The 25,042-nt window shown below is 46.1% G+C and overlaps 1 protein-coding gene across 3 annotated transcripts in view; it reads left to right on the top strand.

Annotated features, from left to right (window-relative positions):
- The window catches only part of INKA2 (inka box actin regulator 2), a 72,831-nt gene extending 55,883 nt beyond the window's left edge, over nt 1-16,948 (top strand). For all 3 annotated transcript variants that reach the window (XM_078644458.1, XM_078644457.1, XM_078644459.1), the window contains exon 2: nt 12,847-16,948. In XM_078644458.1, coding sequence (XP_078500584.1) covers nt 12,847-13,893 — 1,047 coding nt within the window. In that variant the 3' untranslated portion in view covers nt 13,894-16,948. The remainder of the gene's footprint in view (nt 1-12,846) is intronic.
- The last annotated feature ends 8,094 nt before the right edge of the window (nt 16,949-25,042 follow it).

Below are 25,042 nucleotides of genomic sequence, written 5' to 3'. Positions count from 1 at the left end.
ACTGCACTCCATGCCAATGCATTCAATTCCACTCTACTATACACCCCTGCACCCTATGGCAGTCTACTCTGCAACCTTGCATTGTCTGCTACTGAACACTGAGCAGTGCCATTGTACCCCACTCCACTTTGCATCACTCTACTCTTTGCCAGTGCTCTCCACACCATTCTGCTACGTAACCACTGCACTCTACGCCAATGCACCAAACATCACTTTACTCTAATCCAATGCACTCTACGCCACCTACTCTAGACAACTCTACTCTACGCCACTCTAATCTAAACCACTGCACTCTACGCCAATGCACTAAACACCACTATACTAAAAAACAATGCATTCTATTCCCAGCACTTTACGCCAAATACTCTGCACCACTATACTCTACTCCACTATACTCTACTTTGCAACACTCTACGCCACTGCACTCTAGGCCACTACATGTTATGCTACTGCATGCTAAGCCTCTCTATTGTACTCTGTGCCATTCTTGTCAGCGCAACTGTACTCTGCACATATGCACTTTCTGCCACTGCACTCTCCACCACTGCTCTGTACTCTGCACCACTCAACTCTATACCACTCTATTGCACTCTATGCTACTTTACTGTGCATCACTCCTTACCATTCTAATCTGTTACGCACCACTGCCCTCCACACCACCACTAATCCATGCCACTGCACTCTGCACCACTCTACACCTCTGCACTCTACTCTTTATCTCTTCACTCTACCCTACACCACTGCACCCTACCTGAACCACTCCACTTTATGCCACTTCACTCTACTCTGAAAGAATCTACCCTATGCCACTGCACTCATTGCCACTGCACTCAGTGCCCCTCCACTCTATTCTACGCTAATTCACTCTACACCACTTTACTCAGACCCAAGGCATTCTATGCCACTGCACTCTATGCCAATCTATTCTGCTCCACTTCACTCTACGCTGCTATACTCTACTCTGCAACACTATGCACCACTGAACTATACGCTATTGTACTCTACATCACAGCACTCTACGCTACTCTATCTTACGCTGCACCACTGTACTGTATGCCACTGCTCTCTATGCCACTGTGCTCTGCACCACTCTACACCACTGCACTCCATGCCAATGCATTCAATTCCACTCTACTATACGCCACTGCACCCTATGGCAGTCTACTCTGCAACCTTGCATTGTGTGCTACTGAACTCTGAGCTGTGCCATCGTACCCCACTCCACTTTGCATCACTCTACTCTTTGCCAGTGCTCTCCACACCATTCTGCTACGTAACCACTGCACTCTACGCCAATGCACCAAACATCACTTTACTCTAATCCAATGCACTCTACGCCACCTACTCTGGACAACTCTACTCTACGCCACTCTAATCTAAACCACTGCACTCTACGCCAATGCACTAAACACCACTATACTAAAAAACAATGCATTCTATTCCCAGCACTTTACGCTAAATACTCTGCACCACTATACTCTACGCCACTATACTCTACTTTGCAACACTCTACGCCACTGCACTCTAGGCCACTACATGTTATGCTACTGCATGCAAAGCCTCTCTATTGTACTCTGTGCCATTCTTGTCAGCGCAACTGTACTCTGCACATATGCACTTTCTGCCACTTCACTCTCCACCACTGCTCTGTACTCTGCACCACTCAACTCTATACCACTCTATTGTACTCTATGCTACTATACTGTACATCACTCCTTACCACTCCAATCTGTTATGCACCACTGCCCTCCACACCACCACTAATCCATGTCACTGCACTCTGCACCACTCTGCACCTCTGCACTCTACTCTACATCTCTTCACTCTACCCTACACCACTGAACCCTACCTGAACCACTCCACTTTATGCCACTTCACTCTACTCTGAAAGAATCTACCCAATGCCCCTGCACTTATTGCCACTGGACTCAGTGCCACTCCGCTCTACTCTACGCTAATTCACTCTACACCACTTTACTCAGAACCAAGGCATTCTATGCCACTGCACTCTATGCCAATCTATTCTGCTCCACTTCACTCTACGCTGCTATACTCTACTCTGCAACACTATGCGCCACTGAACTATACGCTATTGTACTCTACATCACAGCACTCTACGCCACTCTATCTTACACTGCACCACTGTACTGTATGCCACTGCTCTCTATGCCACTGTGCTCTGCACCACTCTACGCCACTGCACTCCATGCCAATGCATTCAATTCTACTCTACTATACACCACTGCACCCTATGGCAGTCTACTCTGCAACCTTGCATTGTCTGCTACTGAACACTGAGCAGTGCCATTGTACCCCACTCCACTTTGCATCACCCTACACCACTGTACTCTACTATGCATCACTCTACTCTGCCACTGCATTCTACGGCAGCCTACTCTGTCACTGCACTCTACACCACTTTACTCTATGTCACTGCACTCTACACCACTTTTCTCAAAACCAATGCGCTCCACGCTACTGCACCCTATGCCAATCTACTTTGCACCGCTAAAATTTACGCCAATTCACTCTAGGACACTCTACTCCACTCCATGACCCTACACTCTATGTCGCTCTACTCCTTTAAACTCTACTCCACTCTGTGACACTCTGCTTCACTCTATGCCACTCCACTCTACCACTCTCTACTCCATTTTATGCCACTCTACAACACTACTCTACTCTACAGCGCTCTACGCAACTCCATCTTTGCCACTCCATGCCACTTTACATTATTTTATTCAAAAACACACTCCTCCACTCCACGCCAGTCCCCTACTCCACTCTGACACTCTGTGTCACTAAATTTTACAACACTTTACTCCATTCTACGCCGTTCCACTATCCTACACTGCTCCATTCTATGCCACTCCACTCTCTGACCATCTACTCCGCTCTACGCCACTCTACCGCACAACACTTGACGCAACACCCTCTATACCAATTCCCTCTGCTCTAATCCTCTTGCTTCTGCTCTACACCACTCCACAACACTCTGGGCCACTCCATTCTATGACACTCTGTGCCCTTTCACTCTACTTCCCCCACAACACTCCACAACAGTCCACACCACTCCATGACCCTCTACTTTACTTGACGCCACTCCATAACACTCCACTCCACTTTTCAACACTTCACATCACTCTCCTCTACCCCATTTTTCCATGCTGAACAGCAGCCACGCTGATGTGCAACATGGCTAAAGCATATTGGCAAAGCCAACAGCTCTTGTATAGACAAGTCCTACTGGCTTTGTCAATGCTTGTTTTCTTTGAATTTCTATGTTCTAATCGTAGGATGACTGGATGGAATCCCCAATGATTGGTCTCCTCTCCTCAGCATGGAATGTACCACGTTCCGCATAGTTTCCTTTCACCCATCACTTAATGACCTTGAGACATTCAAACTAATCAGGTAATCTGAAAACCCCAGCATGCACAAAGCAAGAACAGTAAGTGTTGTACTGATCATACATATTCGCACAGGTGATTTAATCATAATGTAGAGGAGGAATCCCAGAAAAGTCTTACAATGTGACCGCATTTCATGTTCCGCTCTGGGGCCGTAGTATGATAGATGCGCATTTTCATTGTTCACAAACAGTGAAAATGTGCCCTATTACCATGACTGCACTGCCCCCAGTGCAGCCACGAAATTACGCTGCCCCAGAGCAGCACATTCATGTGAAAAACGGAGCGGCTGCTTTATAGCCGCCCCGTGTTCTCACAGTGAAGCCGGCGACCTGCCTACACTTATAAAGGGGATTAGAGATCCCCTTTCAGGTGGGTGCAGGCAGTGACCAGGATGTCTGGGGGGGGGGGTCCATGGAACCCCTTTCCCCCTTCCAGAGGGCTGCAATCAGGAGGCGCACTGACAGTGTGCAACCTTTTAGATGGCGCACTCTCAGTGCGCCTCCTGAGGGCTTCTTTGCCTCTGCGCCCATGTCTGTAATACGGCGTGGGGCAGAGGCAAATGTATTCCCTAATTTGCATGGGGCTTGCACCCATGCAAATGAATGGATGCCCCCTGCACATAGCGCTGGAGCTTTATGTGTACCCGCACTATTGGTATTACAGAAGGGGCCACACAAGCATCTGCAGCCCCATCTGTAATACCAAAATGACCCTGGGACACGCAAAGTGGGTGCACACGCCCATTGCGCCCCGGGGCACTTTATGTAATAGGGCCCCTTGAGTTTTATGGGACATTCTGTAATTTACCAACTAAATAATGGAAATAATGGATATGTTTTAAGTCCTCACAATCATATGAGCATTTAACGTCTTTGGCAAAATGTCTTCATCACATTCTCATTAATGCAGTTCTACCAAATCATTCTTTGCCTAGGTTTGGCCCATTGCACAATATAGGAGTATGTACCTTGTTGTTTGTTGTCCTCTCTGCAATAAAACAGTATGCAGGGTTAACAGATGACTCCATGTTTCAAGCACCCCTTGGGCTTCATCAGAAAAAAACTATTTCCCGATCTGTGTTACCCCAGATCTGGCACGTTCTGTTTTGTGCAAATTCAGAAAAAGAATTAGCACGTGGGCAAACTGTGATGCTTCTGCACAAATTGGCTTGTGCACATTTATCTTGCACTGTGCGAATGTTATACTTGTCTGCATGCCATGAGGGTGATTGACACAGATCCCAGTGCATGTCCCGTACACTTACATACAGGGGCTGTATTACATAAAGTGCCTCTAGGGCAGAACGGGAGTTTACGCCCGCTTTGCACATCCCCAGGGCACTTTGATATTACAGAAGGGGCCGCAGACACTTGTACGGGCCCCCTCTGTAATATCAATAGCACTGCCGCACATAAAGCGCCAGTGCTATCTTTAAGCGGGCGTTTCCTCATTTGCATGGAGGCGTGTCCCATGCAAATGAGGGAATGAATCTCTTTGCCTCTGCGGTCGCACCGTAGCGTATTACCGACATGGGCGAGGAGGCAAAGAAGCCCTCATAAGGCGCAATGACAGTGCCCCACCGGAGAGTAGCCCTCTGGAAGAGGGAAAGGGGTTCCCATGGACCCTCAAGACATCCCCTTGCAGGCGGGTGCAGTCACTCACTGCCCTGGGGTCTGCGCATTCATGACAATAGGGCGCATTTTCATTGTTTACACCAGGTGCACCATTTTAAAGGTGCGTCCAGTAAACAATGAAAATGCGCCTAAACCACAATACGGCCACAGATACGCTTGAATCGGCACACGTGGCCGTATCATGATCCCTTCTGCGCTGCACATGTGTAGAGGGTCCTGTGTATTTCTTTTCGTGTCTTCAGTGCATCCATTAAAATCTCTCAAATGTAGTGTAGGTTTTGTAACAGCAAAGTTCGGTGATTATTTTCATGTGCTTCTGATCTCTGCCATCTGAATTCCATGCACTAACTGGGAGATTTTTCATGTTCATGCATGTGCGGAAGGTGCAAAAAAGAAAGGAACATACATCCTTCTGCGCTGGCGTAGCACACAAACATCAGGGCCAGCTTTAGGGCAGAGCGACTGGTGTGGCCGCACTGGGCGCTGACCTCAGTGGGGGGCACGGTTTTGAGTAATAACTTATGATTGGAGAGATGAGGGGCGCTTTTGCCTGTTGGTATGAGCAAATCCGAGGAGGAGGTCATGGGGGCGCCAAAAATGATTGTCGCACCGGGCGACACCAGCGCTAAAGCCGGCCCTGACAAACATGATCATGAAACAGCCCCTGGTGCATCTCACTTTCCCTACGCCAATTGTGACGTAGGGCTGCCTCAGGTGAGTAAAATGACTGTAGGCGACAAATTTTTTGCCCTGTCTTCATTGCAGACCCTGTACTTAACCTTCCATGAAATGCAAAGTGTTGGAATACAGAGTCGCACTACAACCCTTACAGGTGGCAATGTAGATGCAAGCCCTGACATGCACAGTACATGTTAATGCTGCCCTATGGGTGCTCTGGGTATGGAGCGGGGGGGGGGGGGCTGCTGATATCAGCAAACCCCACCCACGAAGTCCACGCGGCTCGAGGAGCTGCTGCAACAGGGAGCAGCGACATGAGCCTGTAGCAAGCTATATGCGGAGGGTCAGGCAGAGCATGTGAGTGCAACTTCTGTGACGCTATTGCGTGCATTATTGTGATTTGAACCTTCGGGCTTTGAAACGATGTCCGCAACATTGGTGAGGGGCTAAACGGTTGTAGAATCTGACCCTCGTTTACAGCCCAGAGCTTTCACTTGGCAGCTCAGCTCACTGCATTCTTGAGTTGCAACCTTGGGTCACTGACTCGGGCTAGGTACCAGATTACAGTGTCCTTAAAAAGGAGCGGATGTATGGTGTCCGGGTGACACGAGTGAGTCACGCGGCGGCCAGGATGACCACACAGACTGAGGGGTCCGTGAGGCTCACCGTCGGGTGTTTCCTTTCCTTTCACAACCATGCTCAGCACACGCCTCCTTTGTAAAGTCCCATCATGGCTGGTGGAGGACGGCGAGCAGGACGCTAAATGAAGGCAACGGCGTCCAGCAGGGAAAGTTGGACAGCTGTCCGGCACGGCTGAGTGGCCTTTCCCTTCCGCTGGATCTGAGAAGGAGAAGCTACAACAAATGTAAAGGGTGTTGACAGCCAGTAACGCCTGAGAGGTTTCAGGTTCCACCACAGATTGAGCTGAGTTATTGTATTTTCCATTTAAGTGTATTCTGAAAAATATTGTGATAACATTTGCAATTACAGATAGCAAATAACATAGTCTTGCAACAACGTGATCTGCGGTTAAAAATACAGAACACGATGAGTTGGAGTTAGTTTAGAGTGCATATTAAAAGCAGGTGGGCGTACCCCATAGAAACAGTGTCTCTGCAGGCCTGTGTAACAAAGAGCTTCTTAGGGATTTTCTATTGTTTCCCGCCTCTCTGTCGTCCCCTCTTCCGATTTTTGACCCACACCCTTTCTATATATTTTTTTGCTTATGGCACATTCTGCAGACCTTCTACTGACCAATCACTTTTTAGGTCTTATCTGCATGACGCTTGCACTATCAGCTGCGCCATCATGATGAAAGTATTCTATTTTCTACTTACTTTAATAGGCTTCGGGTCAGCCTCCCAAGCTAATGGCTTTTTTTTTTACTCCAGAACATTTAAGCATTGTCTTGAGACACTGTCGATCACACCTTGGATCAGCCCATTAGAGTATTTTATTCTTACTCTTTTTCTATGGATTTTTGGATGTCTCCTTCCGCTTCCATTGGAGTGCAAGAATGACAGGCTTTGTGTAATGTGTTTGGAATAGGGAAGTCAGTTAAGTATTTATGTGTCCTGAATGATAGTGGGCCTTCACTTTGTGTCGATTATGCCCGTGTGCCCATCGGACTGCTGGATGCTGGAAGGATGGAGGTTAGCGTAGTAGAGTGTGGTTTATAAAGGATCTCATCATCATCATTGGCTTTCTCATAACATGTCAGAGTGCTATCTAAGTTGATGTTGAGGTTAACGATGGATGTCACTTCCTCACAAGCTTCTGTTCCTTTCTCCTATTTTTCATCTTGGTGCCAAGCTCCAATTTCTAGCACAACCCGTTTTGGAAATTCTCTTGTTCCGGTGACTTGCCATAGCAGTCTGGCCTGTAAATTACATGTGCTATATGGGCCCTTGTCACTATTGCTCTGTTAAAGAGTACTTTGTATGTATGTGAGTTGAATGAGAGGTGTGTAATATGTACTCTTTAACATCTCAACAATTAGAAAGCTCCACTTGTCAGGCCCTGAGGGGCTGCGTAAGACATAGTTACGTTTTGTCAGTTTTAGGATCAAAACAAGGAAGTTTTCTCAAAGATAATGGCCAAGTGCTCGAGTCCGCTCGACCAAGGAACAGCATTTCTAATGTATCTGTCCCAATAAATTGCCAATAATATGTTTTCTAGGACCTTTGCTTGAAGGGTCCACCATGGAGCCAAATCATGAGATTATTAACCACAATGGAAGCAGGGTGGACTGGCGAGGAAGACAGCACCACACTGTTTCCTCTCTTGATGTTGGTCAGGGCAAACAAACGTACCAGATTACAGTGTCCTTAAAAAGGACGTGTGTGTCAGCCCGGGTGGGGACAGCTTTGCGGGCTGGCGAGCAGCTAATTGCAGCAGCACCCGAGTACTTAACAGGTCTTTAAAAGACCATATACTTTTAAATGAGGCTTTTGTTGTGTGTTCACCCCTTCTTACAGCCACTCTGTCTATGGTTGGAAGAATTAGCCCCCCGAAATATTTTTCCGCCCCCTGAAATTTGGCTCTAGTTGCCCGCCTGACCTAAGTAGATCAATTTCAGTCAGGCCATCAAAAGTGACGTTTGTGGTCGGAAAGCTGCAGCAGATGCACAATGAAGAACGGATCAGCCACGGCTGGCGTCACATCAGAGGCTTGCTTCGCACGCACCTTGCCCCTGCAGCTGGCGGCACTGCTATGCGGTCATTTCATGAAGGCCATATGCAGAAGGAGCTATGGGTGAGTCATCCGCCTGGAATGTGACTGTCTTAGCAGGCAGCGCGCGCTGAGGGTTACATTCATGTGGAGTGAAAGGCACTGTAAGGGCCTGCGCTCCTTCGCAGACATGCGCTCGAGGCCTCCTCTCCTGTCCCTACTATTAAACGTCAGAAGTCGCATGCTGTTTCAGTTCTGCTAATGAAAGTATTCGTTCAAACATTCCTCCTGGAAACCCTATCAGGTGATTAGCCGTGCTTTATTGATCGATTGACTGTGTGACTGGAAAATTCCCCAGATATCTATTTAATCTTAAACCCGTCTTCAATCATATTTTCAACTGCATGCTGCCACAACATTTAGTGCCAGCTTTCATTTCAATTAGCAAGTTTAATGAGCCTGGTTTGGTGGCTTAGTGGACCAATAGTTCACTGTAGGGGCATGTTTGACCTCAGGGTAAATGTAAAAGTAAATGTACATGTATTTATATAGCGCAAATCACCGACCCGGTATCTAAGCGCTTGCTTAGGGAACCCGTCCTGGTATTCCGCTGTGAGATACCCCGGCTGGGTATCCACAAGGTGAAAGCCAGGCATCCCGCCGCGAGGGGCCGTAGTGGAGATTAAGCAAGCTATTGCCCAGAGTTGCAGAGTGTGACCCCGTGAGTTGAGTAGGCACCGGAGCGAGAATTGTCAAGTCCGTGGAATTTTTTTTTGAGCCCGAGACCCGCCGAGGCGGGGAATTGAACCCTGGTCCACGGCCGATCTCAGCTTCCGGGTCTGTCGCCTCTAACCACTGAGCCACGCTTCTCCACTGGGGTGACAGGTTCAAATCCTGCTTGGTCCACAAAGCTTTACAAATACAGGTTATGTTATGACATTATTTTGCATTTTGGCTTCCTTTCCAAATGAGTTAATTCCATACACAACAAGCCATATAGAATTAGCCAGTTTTTTTCTTACATCTGGCCACATAAAAATATGGGTGGCTTTGCTTCAAAGCTGGTTTGTTTTTCATTAACTCCTTTTATATATCCAGGCAGTGACCATATCTATGCAGTGAATGAAGGCATTGTTTCTTTTATCATCATGAAGTTTCAAATATCTGTGACACTGGTAGCAGTTCTGCTTTTGATTTCGAAACTGGAGGAGTAAAGTAACCCTTCCAAATACTGAAGTAGAAAAGAACAAATTTATTTTCAGTTTTAGCTCACACACATCATATATCTATTTTGATGAAAATGTGTTCTACTATAATGTTAATAGTATAATATAATTGGTGAGATAGAGCACATGGGTTAATTTATGCTAAGTAAAAACGTGTAAAACATAATTGTTGCCAAGAGAATTGAATTTCTGGATAGTCTGTTTGCCCCCTAAATGGTAAATAACATAAGACAGTGCAAAATATTTTTTTCCTCCTGACCTTGACTTTGGGGGAAGGCAGAGGAAAACAGTAAACGAAAAAAAACAATGGCTCCTGGGAGTAAAATGGGAAACGCTTATATTCCATTCAAATAGTAAGCGCCAGGAAAAGATTGTGTAACATACGTAGAAAAAAGGAAGACAAGGACCCTATACTAAGGAATAAAGTAAAACTTGGATAGAAGTCCCTGTCACGCATTCTGCCAAGAATACTTTTGGGGAAAAATGATTGACTTCGTTTTTTTCAAGAAATTCACAAAGAAACTCTGCACATATATTACCAGGGTAAACATCGTTTACAACGATGTTTTCACAACGCGGTACCTTTACACCGCGGCTGTGACAACGCAAGTCGTTACCACGACTTGCGCTGGAGGGCGCTCAAGGTCTAAAAATACTTATTTTACTATCCTAACACCTTCCCTAGGGTCCACGGGGACTGGTGCTAGAATAGTAAATTAAACTATTCGAAATCCGCGCCCCCCCCAACGCAAGTCGTGGTAACGACTTGCGTTGTCACGGCCGCGTTGTAAAGGTATGCGTTGTGACGGTACGCGTTGTACCGTCATATATCCATTACCAGTGAACGAAAAAAGTAACTAGGGTGTGCAAAGGGTCTTCTCAGGTTGTACATTCTACTGTGCCCACGTCCAGGAGGCAGTGCTTAGTTTGTAAAAAGCAAGTGCAGGTGCTGACAATTTTTCCAAGGAGGCCACAGCTCACTTTTTCCTCCGGTGAGCCCCACTTTCAACACTCTCACTGCCTCAGTCTCTATCTTCCAACCATGATCTGTTGTCTGTCCCCTAAGTCTTTGCTCTAAGAGTCTATCCTCTCACCTCTCAAATTGTTTTCTATCATCTTTGTCACACCTGGTGTTTTACCTTATTCCTTGCATTTCTGATTTGCCCTCTATTCATTCTACCCCAGCCCTTTTACCTCTTCACTTTTATCTATGCTCTGCTTTCTCTCCTCTCGATCTTTTCTCTTTACTATCACTCTTCTAGCAGTGATTAGCTGTGTCTCTGTTTTATCATTTTCCTCTGTCCTGTCCTCTACATCCTTTCATTCTATCTTCTCTCTTCTTAATGCTCTCTTCTTTGCATCATGGCTGCTTTCTCTTTGTATCTGATTTGCTCTGCTTTTCTTCTACTTAGCTCTGTCGTGTCTCCCTCCTCTCCTGTTGTTTCTTTCTCCTCTATACTCCTGCTCCCTCTCACATCTATAACACTGCTGCTGCCTGTGACCCCTGCCGTCAGCCTGTACATGTCCCAGTTATTTTGAACTCTGTGTTTTCCTGTTGTCTTTCCTAAAGAAGATGACGTGTTTTACTTTCTTACCTACACCGAATGCAAAAACAAATGTACACCAAATGAAAATGCTTTTTTTTCATATATTAATCAGTGCAGTATAACTGGGTTGTTTGCAGAACAGGTAGCTGCTCGAGCACAGCAGGTGATGTCACTACTAGTGCTGACTTTAATTAGTAGGCCCTGGGATGGCGCCGGCATCGGCATCCACTGCTCAGCTTGCTGTGACCCTGCCTGCTAGCGCAGGCATTGTCCCTAGCCGTAATGCTGCCAATGCAGGTAAGTATGGCTGTGGTGCCTACTGGACTCATGCACACTCAGCAATTACCATGCTGGGGTGCAGCGCACTGATTCTACAGGTGACGCCATGGCGCACAAAAGTTGTGTTGGGCCACAGCCGCAACGTGCACGTTGAGGATAGCAGCAATGCCGGGCTGCAGGATATGCTACTCTGGCTACACAGCAAGTGGAGAGTCCCCACTTACTTTAGTTTATTCTTCCTCAAGAGCCCTCGCTCCCAAGTTCCAAATGCGTTCTCGCAGCTTCCGTGCCTCAACTCTGTCTTTAGCCAGCCCACAGCTACAGTTATCCAAATGGGAGGCTTAGGCTCAGGCAGTGGCAGGGTGCAGCAGACTCGGGGAATAGAATGCAAGATATAGTTTGTCAATGACTTCTTAGGTTTGTGATTGGCGTGGTGACATCATCACTAACGTGAACACATTCATGCCTGCCTGGACAGGCCTATGCTGGCCTGTCTATGAACATTTACCAGCCAGTCACCATGCAATGCATGTTATTCTTTTTATTTTGAATTTGAACAATTAGTATTGAGACCACCACCAGCTGCAGGGTCAGAAATTGTAGCACAGGTCCTGTGAAAGAAGTGCAGGTGCTGAGCACCTGAAAGCACCTACTCAAATTAAGCACTGCCAGGAGGGATGGCAAGCTACCATGATCCCACATCCAGGAGGGATGGCAAGCTACCATGCTCCGGTGGCTTGCTTGACTGGCTGTCACTGAGGGCTAGAAAGAAATGCAGAGAGTGAAAACCATGTCAATGTATCCAGTCATGCAGTATGTACTTCCAATAAAAGTATCTTCTTTATATCTAACTTGTAATCATATTTGACTGTTAGGTATCCCTTGAAATACCTGATCGTACAATTTCCTAGCTGTCGGCCTCATGCACGCTGTGATAAATGTCACATACGGTGCAAACAGTGTTTGTACCGGATTTTAAATCAGTAAATATATATAAATGGTGCGCGGACATGAGATTTGCATGTGCAGCTCCCTCTATGTAATGTCTGGGGGAATTTGTATGGGTAACAGGCAGTGTCAAAATGGAGTTGCTATGGGTTAAAATGAGTCACATTCACCATGTGTGCACAGTATTCCCCATTTCTTGGTAATTTCCCTGGGAAAGTAGCAGCTTGTGATATTCCAGCTACACACAGAGGAGGCATAACAGCCAATACCCCCCAAATAGCTAACTAATTCATTGGTTTGTTATGTGTGTTTGATCAGGCTATGCATTGACATAAGTATTTACTGTAATAGGCATGGTTATTCTAGAAACAGTTACTATCTTTTCAAGGTGTTGAGATCCTGTTGGGTTATTTCGTTTCTGACTTGGTGTTGTTGTGTTTGTCTGATGCAGGTGTCCATGAAGGAAGTCGGAGACGGGCTACATGAACAGATGAACTGCATGATGGGGGCCCTGCAAGAACTGAAGCTCCTTCAGGTTCAGACGGCGCTGGAGCGGATGGAGATTTCAGGGGGTCCTTCCAACCAGACTTCAAGTGGCGGCCAATGCCAGTGCTCCTGGGAGGGCCACAGGGCGGTGAGTGGAAGTCGCGAGTGTAGACCTCCTCAGGAGCCGGCGCCCATCACTGAGAGGTATTCAGAAGAGCGCCACTCATACTTCTCCTCACGCTCCACCAATGTGTTCAGCACAGACTCGTCGATGGGCAGTGGCCACAGACACATGTTCCTGCCTTTCAGAACTACGTATAGTGACAGGGATCCTTCAGAGACTGTGTCCACGTCATCCACCCTGCCTGCCATGGAAAGCTGGACTCCCGGGACCTGTCAGTCCGTGAGCTCTGATTTTGAAAGTATTCCTCACACAGGTGCATTCCACCCACGCGAAGTACCTGCCGCCTATGACCGAGGATCCCAAGAAGGCAGCGTCTGCGACGACACGGAAGACTGGACTTCTTCCCTCATGTCTCAGAGTAGGAATCGACAACCACTCGTCCTGGGGGACAACATTTTTGCAGATCTGGTGGAGAACTGGTTGGATCTACCGGAAGTAGACAAGAAGGGAGAGATGGCAGACCCCTCATTGCCTATCAGCAGATCCCAAGAGGTCTGCAGGAAGTTCTCCTTGACAGCAAACATCTTTAAAAAGTTCTTGAGGAGTGTGAGGCCGGACAAGTCGAAACTGCTGAAGGAGAAACCAGGCTGGCTTCCAGCCAGCGACAAAGGAACTGACATTCCCAAGCGCTCGAAAAAGATCAGTAAGCAAAAAGGGACATTTTATTTTTCATTTCATAATAATATGCACAACGCTTGCAGCATAGCAGAAAAACGCACAAACAAGGAGTCTAGCAAGGAAAAGGCCAGGGTTTGCACGAAGAGAGTCAACCCCCCTACAGACCATGCACGAAACGCATTTGACTTCAACACTGTCGTTTGGGTATAAATCTGTATTTAATGTTCAATTATCTGCACACCTTTCAGAAGAAAGTTGCAATGCTCTGGTTAGCAGCAACTGCTCCCGTCAGCCTTTGCTCCACTACTCTCTTGAATGCTGGGTGCTGGCATGTGATGTCACATCCTGCATACATGGTCTGTACCTTCATGTACTGTGCTAAGTTTTCCTCAGTGGGCGGAACTTTTTTTATGGTTACAAGCACTATAATACATACAGAATGAAGACATAAAATGTGAATGGGATAACTAGGAACCCTCAACCACACAATACTGCCCTTTTGTTTATTAAAACTGTCCATGTCAAAAAAAGCCAGCATGTTCATGTCGGATATATGATTTCTGTCAGCATTCTTTTTGCTCCTATCTATTGGCAGTGACACCATGACATTTATCATGTTATAAAATGCTGGGTGAAGATGGACTAATATGATTGGCAAAAATGGGGTGAGGCTTCGATCCTGACCGGGCCATCGAAACATGGGTAATGCGTCACCAGGCATCGATCAGATTGAAGGCGTCAGTGAAAATCAATTAGATCTCACAAAGCAGGAACAAAAGTATTTGAAACTTCTTTAAATAAAAATATATTATCATTTTTGTTCGGGAAAATATGTAAATACAGAGCATTGCTGTCAAAGATGTTGCCCCACTTGCAACTGCTATAAGCCAAGTTAATTAAATCATTGATCACATAGTACTCAGGGGTCTGGGGCAAAATGTCTTATACCACACCAAGCTGATGTGAAAATTGTTGCTGTATCTTATGGTAAAATAATTCATAAGAGGCGGTTTCCAATTATTTCGGCTCCATAAATCCATGGGCACCACGGCGATGAAATGGGCGAGAAGTGTATTTTGGTATAAGTGCCGAATGGATCTCTTGCATTTCATTATAGTCTTGGCTTGAGTTTCCTTTTACTTCTCACCTTCCTTGGGTCCCAGTTAGTACTTCCGGAATGGATTTACACACTTTGTAACTGACAGATGACTATATATCAGTTCTAATCATGGATTTATTACCTGCTGTTGATGTGCGCCTAACACTTGCAGATCTGTGGTGGAATCTTCCAGCATAGCATGTCATTGTGATAGTCATTCAGCCATTCAGCCGCTAGACTTCCTTCTCAGGGGCGCAAAGCAAGCCCTTACAGCCCCTGAGGCGCAGCGGGGCCCCAACCCTTCAGGGCCGGCTAAAACCTTCAGGGGGCCCCATTCTGGCCAAGGTCAATGGATATCTGTGCGATATGGGAAATTTAGGGGCCCCTCGTTTCATTCTGCATCTATCATGAAGAGAAGTGGTCCAAACACAGGCAGTCAGAGATTGGGGTAATTTTTATTTGCAATCACAAAGAATATGCGGTGTTTTGAAAACTAATCGTCGTGTTGCTAAGCACAAGGGCATGTGTGGTAGTTTTTTTTGTTTTTTTACAAACAATTTTTTTTACAATGGATTCCCTGTCACTGGATGGCAGTAGATCTTGACAGTGTTGATCCCTGTAGAACACAATATTAGGGAACAAGTTCTTTGCTGGTTATTGCAGAGATTGTTGGAAGTTTATTTGTTTCTCCTAACATTCTGCGCATTAACTACCAATTAGGTTACACTGTTCTCAGGTATATTCTAGATTTTGACCTTGGGTGGGATAAGGTGGAGTCAACGAAACTCATGCAGTCATGCACAATATACGATTCAAAAAAAATTCAAGAAAAATGGCCGTCTAATTAATAGCCCCCCAGACCATAGACTCAGATTGAGAGACATCAAGGGGGTGTATTTGAGCCTATGACATAATAACTACGTATATTAAAACGAACGGCATTTTTTGAACGAGAAAGGCCATCTAGGGTTAATACGTCAATGAACTGGAATGTTGATTTATCCACACATTTGTAAAACGTGTAGCAAGTGTTAAATCCAATTTAAGCTAAAAAGAAGAGACGTGCAATATATTTAGAATCCGAAACAATCAAATTAAACCTGTCGCACAAACAAAATTGGTAACCAGCCATCACCTGTATATGTAAATGTTTCAAACAATTGATGTAGTATATTGATACCTGGAAAATACCCCATGGCTTCTTTGCTTCAACGCTTTATGTTCTGTGCCTGTTTTGAGAACTTATGGTCAGTGCTCTCGTTTTTTCATTTCCGTTTTTTGTTACGTGCACATTAACCTTAAGGGGAGCGACATTGTCATTAAGGAACACAAGGAGCTATAAATGTTCCCTGATAAGTCTTCCGAGGAGCCGTAGAATGGTCTTAATGCACTTTGCCTTGTTTGTGCGTGAAGCATCCTCACTGTTTGATATCTTTGCGTTTGCATCTGTAATTATATCCCACCATGGTTGTGGCCTGTTCCAAACCTGGCCATCAGACTTAACACCTCATAATGAAGTTCAACGTGCGACTATGGAGGAGTCGAGGAGCCAACCACAAGAACCACCTCACAGGCAGCCATCTTAAATGAGGCCTGCAAACCCCGGAGTGTCTACAACTCTATGGAGATGGAAAAAGCTGTCACGGCTTACCAGTGGGATGTAGCGATGCAACTGCTGTCCAGCACAGTAAACCCAACCTAGACCTATATATACAAAATGATATTTTTACATGTCATTAAAATATGAATTCATTTGGGTCAAGGATCATTGTGCTATGCGAACTCATGCAATGTATGCAATCAGGCACTTTGTTGTATCAAAGATTGCTATGGAATGCTCATGGGGAAAACAAGGCAATGAAGTGGTCTAAGCAAAAGGTTTTTGTCACTGATGAGTACAAGATGCTTATTTTAGAAAAGCGAAAAATAGGTCACCGGATGGGGGCAGGCCTGATGTAATGCACTTAACAAACTTTTTTTTTTAACTACAACCCTTTTGTATCACACTCTGTTGATTGGAAGTTGTGATTGAATATCTCACAGATTATTTTGTGAACAGTTCTTGCAAACTTTATGTTGAGTGAGTTTGTTATGTACATAAAAGCAGATAATTAAAATGAACTGTCACGTGACTGTAAATCCTGAAAATAAATCCACCGCCTACAATTGTCTTTCAAGTAGTCTATTTTGTGATTGAAGCAGCTATTGGCTTGCAATATTTTGATTATTTGGGGCATGTAGGATTTGCGCATTTTTTGCAAGAACTTATACACAAATACAGTTACAACATACAAAATGATATTAGGTTTTTCAAATGCGCTAAGAATGTGCAAATAATCCCAATTTGAATGGCAATGGCAATCTAGCTCATGGGTATATATATATGTACCCATATGAGCTAGATTGCCATTGCCATTCAAATTGGGATTATTTGCACATTCTTAGTGCATATATATATATATATATATATATATATATATATATATATATATATATATATATATATATATATATATATATATATATATATATATATATATATCCCATCCAATAACGCTCCCTTATGCCAGAGCCTACTTGTACGGGGAGTATGCGGCGATTTAGCGAACCTCATAATTCATTCCAATTCTGTAGTCGTGGCCAGTAAGGATTCCCTGGCTTGAAACATCACATCAGTACCGCAACTCAAATATTGTTCAGCGTTTTTATATGACACTGGCAACAGAAAATCCCCAAACGCGTTTCGGAGTTTCCTCACTCCTTGGTCACTTGGTTAACCTGTGACCAAAGAGTGAGGAAACTCTGAAACGCATTGTGGATTTTCTGTTGCCACTGTCAAATAAAAACGCTGATCAAGATTTGAGTTGCGCTACTGTGGTGATGTTTCGAGCCACTGAATCCTTACTAGCCATAACTACAGAATTGGATATATATACATATATTTATTTATTTATTTTTTCCCCAGAAGAAAAACCAAAGGTTACTGGGATGTTACAGTTAGGTTCAGATTTCACTCTAACAAAACCATAGAAATTCAGCAGTTATGAATACTGCTTATTACCTCACATATTACATCGCTCGTTACATGGTCAGTAACACCACTGATGACATCTCAAATAATGTCACCAACACTGATGACATCATCCTGTGAGTGTAATTGTTTCGTAAATATATTTACTTAAAGCTATATACTAAGCTGCAACATAAGTTAACTTACTCTACTTTATGTAATAGTAATTAGTCATACTATTTCTATCATATCATCTGGGTAGTAGTCAGTATCAGTGTGTGAGTGGCTGTCTGAGTGTACAAATGGGTGTGTGAGTGGGTGTGTGGATGTGTTTGTGGGAATGTGAATAGGTGCATGGGTGCGTGAATGGCTGTATTGGAGAGTGAGTGGGTGTGTGAGTGGCTCTATCGATGAGTTAGTTGCTGCGTGAATTGCTGCATAGGTGTGTGTAAGTGGCTGTATGGGTGAGTGAGTAGCTGTTTGAGTGTGTGTATAGGTAAGTGAGAGGGTATGAGTGGCTGTATTGAATAGTGCATATCTGTGTGTGGCTGTAAGGGTGAGTGAGAGGGTATGTGAGTGGTTGTATGAATGTGTGGATGGGTATGTGAGTGGTACTGTTGGTGTGTGACTGGTTGTATGGGCGAGTGAGTAGCTGTGTCAGTGGCTGTATGGGAAAGTGAGAGGGGACGTGAGTAGCTGTATTGGTGAGAGAGTGGCAGTGTGAGTGGCTGTATGTGTGAGTGTGTTGGTGTGTGAAAACCTGTATGGGTGAGTGAGTGGATGTGTGTGTTTCTGTATGGGTGATTGAGTGAGTACATGAGTGGATGTGTAAGTATCTTTATGTCAGTATGACTTGATGTGTGAGTGTTTGTATTCTTGAGTGAGTGGGTGCATGAGTGGCTGTAAGGGTGAATTTGTGGGTATGTGAGTGGCAGCATAAGTGTGTGGATGTGTGAGTGGCTCTATGGATGAGTGATTGGTTGTGTAAGTACCTGTATGGGTCTGTGAATGGGTATACGAAAGGTTGAGTGGGGTTGGGTGTATGAGTGTTTCTATGGGGTGTGAGTGGGTGTGTGAGTGGGTTTGTGGATGATGTCATCAGTGATGTCATTGAAATTGTCATGAGTGATGTAATATGTGAGGTCATACGCAGTGCATTGCAAGGGTGTAAATTGCAGTTAGCTCAGGTAACTATAACTGCTGAATTTCTATAGTTTTGTACGAGTGAAATATGAGCATCACTATAATGTCCCTGTAACTTTTGGTTTTTTGAATTCCATTTCCTAACTATAATGCTCCAGTAACCTTTGGTTTTTCCAGTTCTAGGTTTTTAAAAATTCTATTTCCTAACTATAATTTCTAAGGAATTTTAATTTTATTTCCTAATTGTAACCTATAACCTTGAAGCATGTGTGTGTGTGAATGAGGGCATGAGTGTCCCAGTGGTGTGTGAGTGAGTGCATGAGTGACTCAATGGGTGAGTGAGAGTCTTAGTGGGTCTGGGAGTGGCTGCATACGTGTCTCACTGGGTGTGTGAGGGGGTATGTGAAGGTCTGAGTGGGTGCATGAGTGTCTGAGTGAGTCTGTGAGTAGGTGTGAGAGTGTATGAGTGGGTTTGCGAGTGCTTCTATGTGTGTGAGTCAGTCTGGGAGTGACTGCATGAGTGAGTGGGTCTGTGAGTGGGGGCATGAGTCTCTGAGTGGGTCTGTGAGTGTGTGCAAGAGTCTCTGAATGGGTCTCTGAGTGGGTGCGTGTGTTTCTGAGTAGGCCTGTGAGTGGGTGTGTGAGTGTCTGAGTGGGTCTAGGAGTGGCTGCATGAGTTTCTCAGTGGGTCTGTGAGTGAGTGCACGAGTCTCTGAGTGGGTCTGTGAGTGGGTGTGTACATTTCCGAGTGCTCACTGTTTTGCCCTCTTCTGCTTTATTTTGCCTTTTCTGCTTGTGTTTCTGCCCTCTGTTTTGCCTTTTCTGCTAGTGTTTCTGCTCCCTGTTTTGCCCTTTTTTGTTCTGTTGTGTCTTTAATGCTCGTTTTTTCTACCCTCTGCTTTGGCTTTTCTGCTCATTTCTCTGTTCTCTGTTTTGCCTTTCCTGCCCGCTGTTTTGTTTTTCCTGCTTGTTTTTCTACACTCTGTATTTCCTTTTTCCCCTCTGAAACGGGCCAGCTGCAATTTGAATAGAACGGCCTATTTTGGCCCCGGGACCTACCATAATTCATTGTGGGTGTGGGGCCGTGCGACTCCCCTCCCGGGCCTTTTTCAGCCCCTGGGGCCGCATCCACCGGGGTCCAGACACAAACAAATGGGGAATGAGGCCTGCACAGCCCACCTCCCCAGGCCGTTTTTAACCCCAGGGACCCCATCCCTAAGGGTCAGGCCATGTTTACCCAGATGTCCTGAAGTCTACCCAGGGCACTCAGTGTTCATCTTGGGGACCGCAGGGGGAGCCTCAAGACTTCCTCGGTCCAGCCGGCTCCCTGCCTCCTGCAAGAGCCGGCATGATTACACACAGGGAGCTGCTGGAAAATCAGCTCCCTGTGCGCAAGAGCAATAGTTTCATGTCTTTCCCTGTCAGCGTGTCTGTGGGCAGGGTAAGAGATGAAATCTCTGCTTTCAGTGGGCGGGAGCACTTTGACAGCTCCTGCCCCCTGGAACCAGAGTGTTTGATTTTGCTTGGCAGGAGCTGTCAGCTCTCACGAAGCAAAAGCAAATGGATATGCTCTGGGGTGGGTGCCCCCGGACATAGTAGGAGCCGGCCCTGGAGGTTGGTGGTCCCCAGGGCCATTAATGTCTTTAGGAGGAAGGTCATATGGCCCACCTCCTTTACTTTACACAGGCCATCCCTGGGTAGGTGGTGGTACCTGGGGCCGTGTATGGCTTTGGAGGGGGGCAGTGCCGCCCCCTCCCTCTTTTTAAAAGTATTTGCCCTGGGAGGTGGTGGTCCCCGGGGGGTCTGCAAGGCTCCCCCATTATAATGTTCATAAGCCCCAGGGAGGTGGTAGTCCCCGGGGAATGTATGCCCTTGGAGTGGGCCCCCTTGCCCCCTCTATATATTTTATAAAAACGCTGCATGCCCCCATGAACAGGCCCACCCGGTGGCCCATTTCAAAAGCAGCACGGGAGCCCGCATATTTGTTTTGGGCAAATTTGCCGCAAAGTTTAAAAGAAAATGCTTTTTTGCCATGCCAAAACCTCTAGCCATCCTTCCTATGCCACGCATGGCTTACTTACCGCCCTGGATGAGGTCTAGCCGCAGCGTGGGGACACACTAGCTAGTGTAACCATGCACTTTACAAACTTGTTTATTATTATTATTATTATTATAATAATATAACATAACAGATGTGATTTCCAGGAAGTTTTCCGCAATATATTATTCCATGTTAAATTCAAAAGATCGCAATACTGGGGTGCTGTGACATGGGACTGTGCCCCACACTGTGTACAGAGTGGTTCACTCAGTGTGTTAATACACTGGTTGTAGGGATCTGTTTTTATCTGGGTGTCACTAGTTCTGTGTACTGAGGGGCTGATTGTGAGCTCCTGTACTCCTGAGCTAGGACCCTTTCGATCTCTAGCTTTTGCTCCTCAAGGCCCATTCCCTTGAGACTTAACTCATGGGCCAACTCCTTGAGCCTCGGCTCCTGAGCCAATAAGGCCTTTTTCACCTCCCAACCCAGCCGCGCTATCTCTGTGGCATACTGCAACTGGAGTTTGTCCAAAGCCAGCTGATGCTCCCTTTCTTCCCTCCTATCCACCCACTCCTCTGGGGACAGGGAAAGGGATGAGGCACTGCCCCCGTCACTGGACCCAGCAAGGGACTCCATATCTATGGGGTCCTCATTATTTACTGGCGTCCCTGTCCTGTCATTTTCTTCCTCTTCTTCAGACTCTTAAGGGCCACCCTCAGACCCACCACCCCTTGGAGTGTGCCCTGATCCATGTCCCTCTGTCTCCACCTCTCCTGTTGCCAGCATATCAGGGCGCATCCAAGGTTTCCCCGAGTGCCCTCTCCACTTACCTCTAAGCCTCTCTCACCACAGTACCCCCTTAACTCATCTAGACTGTCGTTCAACATATCATGGTAGTTAAAGGTAGATTCTATTTTGGCAAGGTACTTAAAACACAGGTGCAACACAAGAGACTTAGGCGTCTGAGCTGAAGCAAGAGTACGCAATTTGAAAATGAAACTTTTAGGAGAAAAATACATCTCAGGAAAAATAATCCCCAAACACGTGATTATCTAAATGCAGCGTTTGTAGTGCAACCAGTTGTCGCTGTGGTACTGCGCAAACGCAAGTCCTATCCTCACCGCTGACAACCAATGTTCGAAATGGGTTTTCTGGTTGGCTAAGGCTTGCGCCAAAGCCAGGCAGAAACCACCACTCTAGTCAGGGCAAGGGAGTTATACGCTGAAGATAACCCCTGCTCACCCCCTTGGTAGCTTGGCATGAGCAGTCAGGCTTATCCCAGAGGCAATGTGTAAAGTGTTTGCGCAACACACTCAAACAGCAGCAACACACTAGGCACACCACAAAAGAAACTCCACATAAGTTTATATCAAAAATAGCCTTTGTATTGTCATTAACACATTAGAAATATAATCACACATTTACACGGTGCCAACTGGCACTAGGCAATATTCACAGTGGAATTATATACAGGAACAGGCCAGTCGGGCCACATCTGAACCATCAGAACAGGTAAGTAAGTATAAACCACAACCAGTAACTGCTGGTACAATAATGACCTAAGTATGACTTAAGTATTATCACATTAGCCTTAGACACCATTCTAAGCACAAACACACTACGCAATTGGCCTCACCAGCATAAACATATTATGCAATAACATTCTAAGTAGCATAGACATCATTAGAGGCATAAACCATGGTTCAGAAATTACATTATACATACATCATTGTAGGCATAACATCATGCATAAATCACATTACGCCTAGACCTCATAGCCATTTCTGTAGGCATACACACCTGATGAAAGGGGCATCACATTAGGGCTTTGCACCCTACCAACAGCAAACCTGTCTCCCAGGCCACCAGGCCTACTCTAGGGCTCCAATACCCTATGTCTAGCAAAGTCAGGGCTCTAAGGGGGACCTCGCAAAGGGTCCCCTAGCTGCCTCATCAGCAATTATGAAAAGTGTGCAATGCACTGGCCTAAACGTAGCAGCTGCCCGCTAATTGCGGTGCAGCTGTGAAGGCAACAAAATGTGGACACTGGAAAGCGGCGCCAGCCTCTGGGGCCCTGCTCTGGGGCTCCTCCAATAATTGTAGCCCAATGGGCAATGACAATGTGCCCCGATTTGCACCACTGTACCCTTGTGAAGCCCCACTCCGGGACTTTGCAAAACAAATACCCCCAAAAAGGAAGAATGACACTGGCACTAACTGTGCCACTGAAGCCCCAGTGGGACTTCTTCCTGAAATGTGCCCCACTTTTGCAGCTGTCCACTGCCAGGAGTCACCCTGCCCCTCCTGGAGTCACTCACACCTCCCAGCCCCTGTTACTCAAAAGTCAGACATGCAATTCACATCAGGCAGGCAGACACATAGCACACAGAAATGGCAACTTCTGAAAGTGGCATTTCTAAAATAGTTGTAACAAATCTGCGCACACCATTGCGTAGCATTTATTATCACTATTCTAAACATACCAAACTTGACCACACTGCACCTCTCTTATCAGGGAATCCCCAATGCATTCCTATGGGAGGGCAGCCCCACAGTAGTGAGAAATGAAAAATGGCTGTTTGTCACTACCAGGACTTGTCACCCACTTAAAGTACATGTCCTATCTTTTACCTGCAATGCACCCTGCCCATAGGGCTAGCTAGGGCCTATATTAGGGGTGACTGACATGCAGTAAAAGGGGAGTCACAGACATGGCACACACTGTAGGTGCCGCGTCTTAGCGGCAGTAACACTGCGCACACAGGCCATGCAATGGCAGAGGCCTGAGATAGGCTTGGAAGGCTACTTTGGTGGGTGGCGCAATCAGCACTGCAAGCCCACCAGTAGCATTTAGTTTACCAGCCCTGGGTATATGAGATACCACTTTACAAGCGACTGACAGGTAAATGTAATAGGCCAAACAGGTGTAGACCATTCTTACCATATTTAACACAGAGAGCACATACACTTTACACTGGACAGCAGTGCTAAAGTGCCCAGAGTCCTAAAACCACCAAAACCATGTCAGCAAAAGGCTAGGAGAAAGGCAAAAAGTTTAGGGATGACCATGCAAAAAGGGCCAAGTTCAACACTAATAATAATAGCTATTTAGACACTAATGCACAGCTCATAATGTTTAGCGCAGCTTTGTACAGAAATACATTGGCCTCTAAGTCCAGCATGTGTGTGCTAATTAACTGACTGCTTGACACCTGACCCTACTCAGTCCCATGTTGTTTCCCAGTGCGCAGCCTACAATCTGTCTGGATCCTGAGTTTCTAGTAATATAAATGGGCTTTGTTTATAGCGCTCCCTACTGTAGATAGGGGTCTCGTGAAGGCCACAGAGCCGCGGACCAGACCACACAAAAGACACACGACACACTAATAATGTGGCATCGGCCGAAGGTCACGTGCAACCGTGGCTATTTCATTTATACCCTCGGACCGCATCGAGGAGTGGTGGAGAGATACAGTGTACTGTAGAGGCCAGGTGGCACTCTACATTCCTCCTTTCCTTTAGATAATAAGAAACAGTCAACATGAGGAGAATAACCAGAACAGGAACATTGGAACAATACAGTAGTTCAACAGTTCTTCTGCTGCAGCGGCCACAGGTAGCGTTGCTAACTCCTTGCAGTTCAACAGGCATAGTCCTTTAGCCTCTGGCTAGGTGCGGGATTAGGTCTCAGCAGATATCTTTGGCTGCGACAGGGTGCTTCACCCGGGGCTGCAACGGGACTCCCGTGAGAGCTCGCTGTATCTCTTCTCCCGGGCGAGTCCCGAGTGCCTTCCCTGGATGGACTTCCGGCCTCCGGACCAGATACAGGCACTGAGCTTGCCAGGGGGCTTGCCATCTCCACAGGCATGTCCATCTGATTGACTTCGTCCTCCAGGGATGCCCAGTTGGTGTGCAGGGCCTCGGTGACTTCCTTGAACCAAGACACATTACGCACCACATTGTGTCGGCCCCGCCGAGCCATGACCATAGTGTAGTTTACCATGGTAACAACCCGAACTTCTGGTCCGTATGGTGTGTGGAACTTCCAGCTGGGGTGACGATCTTT

Source organism: Lissotriton helveticus, chromosome 5_1 (assembly GCF_964261635.1).
Source record: "Lissotriton helveticus chromosome 5_1, aLisHel1.1, whole genome shotgun sequence".
Lineage (NCBI taxonomy): Eukaryota > Metazoa > Chordata > Amphibia > Caudata > Salamandridae > Lissotriton > Lissotriton helveticus.
The sequence above is the reverse complement of the archived record's forward strand: the minus strand, read 5'-3'. Positions and strand labels throughout refer to the sequence as shown.